Source organism: Alnus glutinosa, chromosome 9 (assembly GCF_958979055.1).
Source record: "Alnus glutinosa chromosome 9, dhAlnGlut1.1, whole genome shotgun sequence".
In the NCBI taxonomy this organism is placed as follows: domain Eukaryota; kingdom Viridiplantae; phylum Streptophyta; class Magnoliopsida; order Fagales; family Betulaceae; genus Alnus; species Alnus glutinosa.
Genome location: NC_084894.1, coordinates 23,470,604 through 23,482,832, shown reverse-complemented (window position 1 = coordinate 23,482,832; position 12,229 = coordinate 23,470,604). Strand labels below are relative to the sequence as shown.

At 37.2% G+C, this 12,229-nt stretch overlaps 1 protein-coding gene and 1 pseudogene across 1 annotated transcript; both read right to left on the bottom strand.

The window, feature by feature from the left end:
* Positions 1–1,542: 1,542 nt before the first annotated feature.
* On the bottom strand, positions 1,543–4,415 carry LOC133878306 (scarecrow-like protein 34; annotated as a pseudogene).
* Positions 4,416–9,872: 5,457 nt separating this feature from the next.
* On the bottom strand, positions 9,873–11,091 carry LOC133876637 (uncharacterized). Its single transcript, XM_062314883.1, has 2 exons — positions 10,906–11,091; positions 9,873–10,823 (listed from the first exon to the last, which is right to left on the bottom strand). Exons 1-2 carry the CDS (start codon positions 11,068–11,070, stop codon positions 10,023–10,025), a joined length of 966 nt encoding a protein of 321 aa, XP_062170867.1. The 5' UTR covers positions 11,071–11,091; the 3' UTR covers positions 9,873–10,022.
* Positions 11,092–12,229: the final 1,138 nt, after the last annotated feature.

Sequence of the window (12,229 nt, the reverse complement as noted above, 5' to 3'; positions counted from 1 at the left end):
TTTAATCAAATCAAACGACTGCCTTGGATTATAACATGCATTTATTTTTTATTATTATTATTATTTTTTTTTTGAGATAATTGTACCTTTAATCTTTAAAATTAACTTAAATTACAAATTATTTTTTGTGGTTCAAACAGTTCATAGAAGATTTTGGTAATAATTATAATTACAAATCAATCTTTAAAAAATATTTTCATCCATCAAATTAACAGATTTCGTTAATCAGGCAAGTCATACCAAAGATAAATAGCTTAAAAAAAAAAAAAAAAAACGTATTAAACAAATGCATCATTACATATATTCTTCAATAACCTAAGATATTCATAAAATTAACAAATAATTATAATTATAATAAGAGAAATGATCCATACACTCATTTCTCACAACAGCCCCACAACAATCTGACGTGACTGATAATATTTTATTATTTTTTTACAAAAAGAAATGAAAACAAAACAAAATAATAATAAAATATTACCAACCACGTCAACTTGTTGTGGAGCTGTTGTGAGAAATGAGTGTAAGGATCATTTCTCATGCTAATATGGCCTCTAGTGCTAATTTGCTAAAGTGAATGTGATGCCTTTATATTATTATCATTAATTCATTTATGTTTTCTATAGATTTCTTTTACGAAATCAACGGCGGGGAAGCGATTGGATTGCATGCTTCTGATTGGACCGTCTTACATTGACTTATCTTGCAGTGATTCGTCAAGGGAGGCCTAAAAGTAATTAACGCACGTGGGGAAGGGAACTAAACTAATCCACCATTTGTTTATGTTCAACTTTAACATCAAGTTATTACGCTTAGTTAATTTTTTTTTTTTTAAAAAAAAAAGGGGGAAATTTTATCTTATTCTCTTGAATTTTTAATATTTTTGTAATCTTATTCTTTTCGTTAGGTTTTGAAAATTAAATAAAATGGTCGATTGGTAAAATGACCCTTATACCCTTATATACTTTATAAAATTATTCTTAAATTATAATTAAAAGTTTTTTTAAGTGAAAAGTAAAATAAAAGAGTATTTTAGTAATTTTCTGTTAAATCTTAACGGATTGATGAAAATACAAAAAATTTTCATTGAAAGTTAGATATACTAAATGAAAATTTTTAAAATTTAGAAAGAAGATTACAAAATCGATGAACGATTACCAATAGTCACTTTCATCTTTTCTCCCCACTAGTAGTAATACATTGAACACTACCAATTGCTCAAAAGTTGCTTTAAAATGGGTGCATATTTGTTTAGAACACTTGAGAGTCATAGTAATTTTATTTTTTGTATTTATTTATTATACTTATTTTATACAAATTGATATAAAAAAAAACACTTAAAACAAGTCATGTTAACCAATAATAAATGGGTGTAAATCTCTTTAGGGTCTCGTTACAAGTCTCTTATATCTACCGGTAGGATTCCTTATCTTGAAACAGTAGCAGTGGACAAGTAGTTGCATGTTATTTTTTATTTTTTATTTTTATTTTTTATTTTTAAAGTCAAGTAGTTGCATGTTAACATCAAATTAAGATAACTAAAGCGACAATTAAGCTTATATTTCAGGCATACATATTACATGGTCATGTTTATACATACACGCGCATGTACCAAACAAAGTGATAAAATCATAAAAACAAAAGAAAATTAATTTACATAGGATAATCCTCGGCAAATTTCCTAAACCATCCTTGCCACAAGCTTCTCAAGAACTCGGTGTACAAGATTCCTATGCCGCCGGCACCCAGCAAGAGGAAGCATAGACAATCCGGCCCTTCCACCCTTGAAGCAACCAGCGGTTGTCTTCATCGAGCACAAAATCCTTGTGGTACCATTCCTTCATCTTAGACCTAAACAAGGTCATCATCTCTTGGTCCAATGGGAGCTGCCTGAAACCAGCCCTTATAGTCCGGAGCTGTCACTGCTTGTAAGTCTCAGGCCTCTCAACCCTCTCCAAGCCCTCACATGCTACAACATTCATAGCATCCCTCCCAAGGATCTCTCTCTCAAACATCAACCTCTCTTGGTTTTTACGGGGTAAATTAACATCAAATATGTCATACAGTGCAGAGAAGTGGAAGAGTGCTTCTCGGAACCGTGTGACAAAGAAGGGGGATTGTAGGCTCCATTAACAATAGAATGGACAAAAATATCGGGATTTATCCTCCTGATTAAATTCAAAACCGCATTCCGTGGACTGGTCCCTTCAACTGTTTCATCAAGTAGGTTCTTAAACCGGCATATACAGTTCACAGCAATCGACTCATTCCTATCAATCTTGAGGTCTTCAATTTGGATGGTCTCCCAGTTTTGCGATGCTAGAGCATGGTACTCAAAAGGAACATTAAACCGCTTACAATACTTAGCCAATCGATGTCCAGTCTCCTCATTACGCTCTGTTGGACGGAATCCAGGTTGGGGAAACTCTATCCCTGTAATACGTAGCTTGGGAGGTCCTCCAGCTCTTTTTGAGAGCTTATGGATCAGAAGTGGCCAATGGAAACCATATTCGATACCGAAGTCTATAATATGAAGACTCGTTGCTTTCTCTGCTACTTTATTAATCATTTTGGTAGCAAAGAATAGTGAGGTCCTCCTGAAAGGCGCGGCTAAAAGATAAACTTTGTAAGCTTTCAATATTTCAGAAGCTGAGATCCTTTTGGAAATTAAGGAACTATAGAAAATTTGAGTTCCAGTGCCAGTGCCAGTGCCAGTGCCAGCCAAGCGTGCCTCAAGGCCATTAGCAAAGAAATGGGCCAACCTCTGAGACCCTTCACCATAAGGGGAAGAGTGCTGCCTAATCTGATTCAGTAACTCATTTGCAGTTCTATTGTCACCTGCTGAGACAGCTTGTGCACATAGAATCAAAAGTGTCCTCAAGTCAACCATTTCCTTCATTTTGCCTTGTTTCATAGCACGACTCTTCCCACCATTACCTCCTTGCGGCTGCCCATTTGGCTGTGAGGCCTTGCTTGCTTTATTCTGCACGGGTTCATTGTCATTGTTACCGCATACCAGAGAAAGTGCTTCGGTGGAAAGCAACACCTTATCAAACATTTCTGTTAATTCACTCTCTTCCACATAAACCGCAGACTGCTTATTACTCCTCCCTTCTTCTACATCTACATCTTCATCTTCCCTCTCATGATTCTTCCTTCCCCTCAACCCATCCGGTGAAATCTCTCTCTCACCCTTCTCCCCCTTGAGTTCCACCTTTTGATCCTCTCCCTTCAACTCTGGTGATACCATGCTAGTCCCCAAATCAATAACTAACTGATTGCCCCTGGGAAGGAACTTACTAGCTTCCTCTAACCCTTTCCTAAATTGCAACACAGATTCACTATCAGTAAAAATGTTCTGAGCCAAAAGCTCCATGCCATCACCGATGTTAGTCACGCCGTTCGACTGATTGGCTAAAAACTGTGATCCATTGGCGGGCTGCAAATTGGGCTGGAAAACATCACTGACCCACTGTCGATCAGTGCTATTTCTAGTGCTAGAAATCCTACTAACACCATAATCACCACCACTGCTTGCAGAAAAAACATCATCAGGGCTCCCCAAGTTGAGATTGATATAGGTTGGTTCTTCTTGGTGTAGATTGGAGGAAGGAGGGTATTTCTGACCGAGAGCATCATAAAAGGATTTCTCGGTGACTTGGAGACCCAAAGGATCGTAAAACAGGCAGGGCTTGTCCTCTATGTTCTCTTCCAAAAGCATCTGGCTTATGTACTTGAGAACCGTTTCTGAGAACTCGCTGTCGTCCGAGGACAAGTCTCCCCCCGGACTCGTACCCACAGACGGTGTGCTCATGCTATTGCCAGCTGACGGAGCATATGGCTCTGCTGCTGGGGCCACAGTTATGGGTGGAGCGAAATCAGTGTGACCCAGGTCAGGTGAAAGCAATGAACTTTCAAGGAAGATAAGGTCCGGGGAGGGAAAATTGAATTCGTAGTCGTTTAAAAGATCTGGGTATTGATTGGAATTGGGTGAAACGGCATGGTCATCATCGAGCAAGACATCGTTATTGACATCCGGCAACCCAGAAAAAGTAGGATTCATAACTATTTAAAGTATCAAACCACCAGATCAAAGAATAGGATACATATATCTATAACATAGTTGTGAACATGCTAATATCAAAAGGAAAAGGAAAAGAAAAGGTTTAAAGTTGAAGAACCTCAGATATCTATCGGTTTCTCCGGGAGAAGCAATTAGGTTTAACTGAGAAGTGAGAACTCTCAGATGTAGAACAGAAATATGGAACTGAAACTGATTAGATTACTGACAGGGGCAGTCGGCTCTGTCCTAGTCTCCGACGGAATTCCACTACGGCATATTACATATAAAACCGGTTATTATAAATAAATAATTTGCTGAAATTCCGATTATTAAGAATCATCGAGACTTGAGAGCGTTGGTCCGAATAGGTACGGGGGAACTTAACTACAGGGGACGTTCAGGAAGTTTCGAAGAAGGAAGAACGCTGGGGGTGGGGACTGAAGACTGAGAGGCATTGGGTGATGTGCCTTCTCACGTTTTTGGTCAACAATTGGCCAGTTGCTATCCTTCTAGATATGATTTATCAAAAATAATAATAATAATAATAATTGAATTGTAATAAATTTTTTAAATTTAATATATTAAATTAATTAGTTATTTAAAATACAAATAAAAACCACACATATAGGCGTAATAATAGGAGGCCCATGATATTGCCAATAATGGCCTAGTACTAAAAATATGATTCTAGAATAACTCATTCCATAAATGTCTGTCTTTTTCACGTGTCCACGTGAACATGAGCTCAGCTACCCTATACGAATCGTTCTTGATAAAGGACAGCTGTAGGGACAGATTGAGAATCACAGCATTTTGCGTCAAACCATGTGACGCTGCCGTTGACTTAGAAGTGATTGGTTGGGTATCCGCGACCGACAAATACATTTTTTTAGTCTAAAAAGTAACATGTTAGTGAAGCATCTTCTTTATTTTTAAATATTAATTAAATTATATTTATTTTAATATTTTTATTTAAAATTTATTTTTTTTTCTTTTTGAAATGCAAAATTATATATTAAGTTTTTCTAAACATTTCATTTTGGTAAACAATGCAAGTGATTGATTGAGTTTTTGGTAATTAAACTTTTTCATGTCATTGGTTAGCTATGAAATGATTTTAATGCCTTGAATAGAGTGTTGTTAGAAAACAATAAAAGTGTATAAGAAAATAATAATTTAAATTTGAATAAGAATTGAATAGGAAAATAAAGAGAAAACAATGAAAACTTATAAAGATAAGAGTTTATAATTGAATTGCATAAAATATTTTAAAAACTTTTCATCTTCTTAGCATTTATTTATTTTTCCTCGTTTTATTTTGAACATTAGAGTACTTGTGTTGCATAATTTCTATCTTTTGAACGTTTTGAATAAATTATATATTATTAGCATTTAATGTTAAAGCGATCCATGTCTTTCGTAAATGATTTAATTGGCAGTTGAGATTAGAATTTATTGTTGTCATTTAAAATTCTAATTAAAATTTTGGTTGTTCAATGCTCATCATGAGGCCCAAAAAACTCTACTCACAACATATTGAATATTATTACTATTTTCATTTTCTCCATTATTTCCAATAATAGAACATTTAAAGTTGAAAAATGAGTTTTATTTAAGAATGTCTTTAGTATTATTTGACTCTCTTATTTAATACTATCAATTTTTTAAGACTTATTTCAATAATTGAACATTAGAGAATTAAATGATATTAATGCCTTTTTAATTGCTATAATTAAGCCTTCAAATATATATATAATATTCTTTAATCATGGGGGCCTTAGGCGATCGCCCAATTTTTTATAAGGTAGAGCCGGGCCTGGGTATCATCGCCTGAAATCATACGGGCACGGTGCGAGCTACTATGTGTTATGTTCAAAAGTACCTCTTAGACCCAACTATTGCTGAAGCTTTTGGTGCTCGGCTTGGGGCAGAATTTGGAAGATACATGGGGTTTCCATCATTTACATTGGAAGGTGACGCTAAGGAGGTTGTGTTGGCGTTGGGCAGAGGTGATGGGGGAATGGGTAAATTTGGAGTCTTATTCTGGATACTAAAGATTTTCTGAAGGGTTTTCGTTCGTGGGATGTGAGTCATGTATGGATAGTGGGGAACAGAGCTGCACATCATCTTGCAAAACTTGCTATTTCTAAGCAATTAAACAAGGTCGGGGTTGACTTTTATCCCAACTGTGTATTGGCAATTGTAAATGCTGAGCAACTTATTTCAGATAATCAATAACATTCCAATTCCCCTCAAAAAAAAAAAAAAAAAAAAAAAAAAGGGACAAAAAGAAAGCTACCAGTTCCTCAAGATAGCTTGGCAGCCAAGTAGGTGTGGAGGAAGGGGTTGAGATAGGTCAAATGCTCCCCTCACCTCCAAAAAATTATTCTTATATTTCGTAGAGTTCTTTCGGATGCCCTAGATGTCTACCCTAATCACTTATTAGGGGCTAATCTTCTTCAAGAGGACTGGAATTCACAACTCGCCACATCGTAATTTTTTTTCTATTAAATATTTGAAGCGTTATGGTAATTAGGTTGGAGAAGGTTGAAGATGACTTTACTAATTTGCAAATCCGTAGGTCGTAACACTAAGTGCTATTAGAAAAATCAAAGAACCAGAAGAATTTGCGATTTGTGATTTTTTCTTACAGTATTTCTTCTTACTTTAAATCTTCAACAATTCAAATCAATTTTTTCCTACTCTTTCTTAAAAAGTTATAGGTGTGTAATTAAATTTTTACATTGATTAAGCTTTTACATTTGGATTGTTCTTTTAAATTAATTGTTTTTTATATTTAGATTGTTCTTTTTTATAATTGTTTACGAGTGTGTATATATATATATATATTTTTTCTTGCATATTTTAATTGTATGGAATATATAATTGTAGTTGTGGAGAACATGCTTATATTGTATCAATTCAAACTAAATACTGGAAAACAAGCATGATGAGTCTTGTTTGTTATTGAAGGTTTTAAAAATTGGAAAAAGAAAGAGAATTTACAGTCATGTGGGACCAAACCGACGAAATGAAGTTGATCCACAATGGCTCAAAAATGGCAGATTCTGATGAAATGTGACAAAGAAAAGAAAGACAACATATATAAGTCCTAGACGTGAAAAGATGGAAATGGCCTAAAGAGTACACTTTTTTTTTTTTTAACGGAATAGCATGTGCTAACCATTAATACTGAAAAGTTCGAAGGCATACAAGTTGAGAAATGAGGGACATACCCCCTTATATTCTAAGTCAGAAGGATTTGACTTAAAAAACAGCTGCCTAGGCAGAATCACAAATCTCACTATAATTACATTTAAGCCCTCTACAATAAAAATTCTAATAAATTTTGAGCCAAACATAAACAGACTGTATATAGAAACAAGGGGAATACACAACACAAATACAGAAAACCCGAAAAAAAAAAAAAAAAAAATCCCCAGCAGTGAAGCAGAGAGGCAGACTTCCTCGGAATGACGACGCGTGTAGGACACGCGCCGCCACCGTGAGCACCCAGCCGGAGATCCAACGCCACTAAAGGGTACACTTTTAAAAGACATAAGAGATATGCAACCGCCAACCCAAAATTTTAAGAAGTGCGCGCGTAAGAATCTTAAAAAGCTGCAACAAATCGTTGGTTGACAATCCCCACGTCGGTGCATTTAAGAGAAGTAACAGTAAAAAAATTCAAGGGTCAGCACCGATTCCAACGTTCATTAAACACAAAAATTCGCGTTATCAAACTAGCCAAGTTGGACAAGGGAATTGGAGGGGGGGATAACTGTTGAGAATTGGGCAACTAGGATCACACAGCCCCCACGGCTTATACAAGGCTTTAGAGGAAGAGAGGGTGATGGACGATGTATATCATTACTTTTGACTTTAACTTCTAGTCCTAGTTATGATTTTTCTTGAAGTAATTGGTCATTTTTATTCTGAATAAGTCAACTTCAAAATATTTTACTTTTTATATCACATCAATAATTTTTTAACAATTTTTTTTCTTTAATTTTTTTATATCACATCAATTATTTTTTACTTTATATGAAGCTGATAAATGCAGGGAAGAAGCTGAGAAATACAAGTCTAAACTAGAGAGACAGAAGATGAAGCTTCGATCAGTAGAGAGGAAGTACAAATTTGCCTTAGTTTGTTCATGGGTGATATTCGTGTTGTTGCTTGTATATCCTCAATCTCACAGCCAGTGCAATGCATCTAGGATGATGTTGGCATGAAACTTTTTTGATATGGTGTAATGCCTAGACCTAATTGTGAGTGTTGGTCGGATTGTGTTCAATGGTGGTAACTGGTTTGTAATTGTTAGCCAGATTATGAATTTCCCTTTATAAGTGTATTGTAGTTGTTATTTTGAAATATTGTTGTTGATGGGTGATATCAATTGCTATGTCTTTGAAAACTTATTACTACAATTTGTTATCAATTGTCGTTTTGGGTCCAAAATTGGATGGATGTTATTGGCCATTCAATTGTTATATTTGTTAAGAAGAAGTTCACAGATTGGTATGTCCCAATCACAGATTGGTATGTCCAAAGAACTTGTAAATGACCAATTTGGTATGTCCCTGTAAACTTGTTGGTACCATTTGTTACCAATTGTTGTTTTTGGTCCAAAATTGGTACCAACAAATTAAGGTAGTAATAGACAATACCAAAATGGCATCATAAACCATTTGGTTTGAAAATGGTACGAAATGTGTTCCTGTAAACCTGTTGGTATAAAAAACCTGAATAGAAAAGCAATATCTCTATCCAATCACAAACCAAACAAATTCCTCCAACCATTACACAAAAGTCAAATGACATCAAAACACTTCAAAAAAACAAACCAATACATAACAGTTCCTAATTACTCAAATAACATCAAAATTGCAGTCAGTATCTGCAGCATGTTCTCTGTAGAAATCCAAAAATAACACAAAAGTCAAATAACATCAAAATACATCAATACCCTTCCAAAATACATAACAGAAATCCAAAAATACACATATCCAAAAATTCACATCACCAGCAAAATGTAACCATGTTGTCCATGCCCTTCCAAAATGTACAACACATATCCGGTCAGACTTGCCAAATTTTCTTCTTCCCTTTATCCTTTTTGCCTACAGGTGGAGGAATGTCAGAACCTGTTGCTTTTGCCTTATTTATGTCAAAGTCAGGGGGAATTGGTCTGAAAGTAATGCCACCTGCAACCCTGGGAGGACCCCATGAGCATGCAGGTCCACCTCCTGAAACCATGGGTGGTCCAGAAGGGTTCCCAGTGAGGTCAACCATCACCTTTCCTCGAGTGTTTGGGTTAGTTTGTGTAGGATGTGCTCTCAATCTTCCACCAACTTTGCTTCTAGTTGCCAAACTGGTACTAACCTTCTTCCTAGTATATCTTGTGCTTGCACCCGCTCCTCTAGTGCTCTTCTCACCCCTACTTGGTGCAGTAGATGTAATGCTTGTACTCTCTCCTCTTGCTCTTACCCTTTTTCGACCCCGACCCCTTGTTGGTACAGTAGGGTTGTCAGTAGATGGGGCAGTAGATGGGGCACTAGATGTTGGTGCACTGGAATGGCCCACAGCAGGTGCACTGGATGACTCACCAATCTAAAAAGAACACATCCAATGTCAGAAACCATCACAAAACATAATGTGTATCAATTATGTTCACAAAACAACTCAAACATATAAAACTCACACTATGAAGAAACATATGCCTTTAGGTACTAAATGCATGCTAAATAATCACAAAGAAGAAACATTACCCTGTCAAAATTGCAGTCAGTATCTACAGCATGTTCTCTGTAAAAAGTTCTCCTACGTTGTTGTCTTTCATCATGCCTCATCCTCACAGTGCATGTTCTTGTATTGTGACCATATTTCTTGCACATCCCACATTGGTTCTTCTTGCCACCCTTGCACATCCCACATTGGTTCATCAGCACCTCTATTTCTAAACTTTCTTAGGTCTACCTATAGTTGTTCTTGACTTAGGTGGTTCAACCTTCGGTTGATTTGTCCTAACCCATTGCTCCTCACTTGGTACAGGGTAAATGATGGGTGCATATGCCTTTAAGTACATCTCCTTTCCAAAGTAATGACTCAAATAATCCTCTGGGTTGCCTCCACCATGCCATATTGCCGAGATGGCATGACAACATGGAATGCCAGAGACATCCCATTTTCTACACCCACATGTTCTCTGGCACAAATTGACCACATACTTCCTGCCCTTGCATTCAATCTCAAACAAACCATCACCAGCAAATATTGGTGTACAATGGCTGGCCTCATCTTCCTCTATCTCCAACTTCTCTTTAATTTTTGGCCCCAAATTCCCCTCCATGGCCCTTATAGCATCTCTCTTTCTTTGGTACCTTCTCATTAAGTTGCCCATGATTCCTTCCAACATTGTTAGGATGGTCTTATCCCGAAACTTGAGGATCCAACTATTGAAGCACTCAGCCAAGTTGTTGTGCAGAAGGTCACACTTTGTACTTGTGTTGAACCATCCTCTACACCAGGTGCTAGGGTCAACCTTTTCTAGGTACTCGTGTGCTTTAGGGTTTAGGCCCTTGAGCTCCTCCATTGTAGCATAGAATCCAGTTTGTGTGTAAGATGAAGCAGCTCTCCACAGCATGTCCTTCAATAACACCCCCCTATGACCATCGTCTTTGAAATTGGCATATAAGTGCCGCACACATGTTCGATGTTCAGCATGAGGACACACCTCATTTAGGCTTGGTACCAATCCCTGCACACATGAAAACAATATCTCTATCAAATCACATAGAAGATATGTAGATCATAAAAATAAGATATATGAAAATATTTACCTTTTGTCTATCTGAAATGAAAGTCCACCCATGTGGACCCCTAGGGCCAAGATATGATAATAAGGCCTCGAGAAACCATGTCCAGCTGTCCTTAGTCTCTGCCTCCACCACAGCTATAGCTATTGGGTACATGTTATCATTGGCATCCCTTCCAATAGCTACCATTAACTGTCCCTTGTAAACTCCCTTTAAGAAACATGCATCAAGCCCTATGATGGGCCTACACCCATCTCTGAATCCATCTTTCATGGCTGCCAATGACATGTACATCCTCTGGAATCTACAAGGCACTTCGGGCATAGGTCTCTCAACCATCAGAATTACACAACTCCCAACATTTGTGCTTCTAACTGCTGCACAATAGTCCCATAATCGATAGTATTGCTCACCCAACTTTCCATAAATTGTCTGTTGTGCCTTCTTCCTAGCCCTATACAAGGAACTGTCGTGGAGTTCAACATTCCACTTCTTTTTCACCTTTTTCTTCAGGACATCTATAGGCATGTTCGGCTGATCCCTAAAACAGTCCATGCACCCCTCGGCAACCTAGTTCGAAGTGATCAAGTGATTCTTGTACCTCCTAGGGCATGTATGTCTAGGCCTAATTGAAATTAGCATGAACGTGGACTCATCTTTCAACTGCCTCCCATAAACTCTGTACTTACAATTCTTGTCTGCACACACTGCAATGTATTTACTCCTTGAATTCTTTTGGTAAGTCAAGTCCTTCCCTTTCAATACAGAGGCCTCCTTAATGGCTTTTCTAAACTCATAGACATCCCGAAAAGTGTTACTTCGCTGCAAATTCGGATCTTCCAAATCATCCTTACTAAATGGAACCCTCTTGGTGACACAGGGCCGTCTTGAAGACTCAGCCTCAGCCACACCCTCTTCATCACTAGCACTAGGTGAGTTCAGTTCATCACTACCAAAAATATCTGAATAACCCTCACCCTCACCCTCACCCTCTTCTGCTTGACCAACTGCTGCTTCTACTCCAACCTCTTGATCCACAACATCTTCTGGTTGTAGTCCAAACCCTTCATCTACACGAACATCATCATGTTCTAAACCCACCTCTGCATCTCCATGTAAATCATAAGCATCAGAGTCATCACTTAGAACCTGATCCCATAATGGGTCACTTCTTTCTTCAGACACTCTCTCATATTCGTCTTCCTCTTCCTCATCATCAACACCCTCTTCTCCGTGTACTTCTACTTCTACATCTACTACACCAAAGGAAACCAAATATAACTCTACAATTCCATGTTCCCTATGGTGTTCCACCATTTGAATGACATCATGGTCAGAAGAAATAAGT

What these genes read in the sequence shown, in the direction of transcription:
- LOC133876637 (XM_062314883.1), bottom strand. Translation starts at nt 11,070, where the DNA reads ATGGTAGCTATTGGAAGGGATGCCAATGATAACATGTACCCAATAGCT. An exon ending in TCATTTCAGATAGACAAAAG is followed by an intron (nt 10,824 to 10,905) that starts GTAAATATTTTC and finishes TCATGTGTGCAG; the next exon opens with GGATTGGTACCAAGCCTAAA.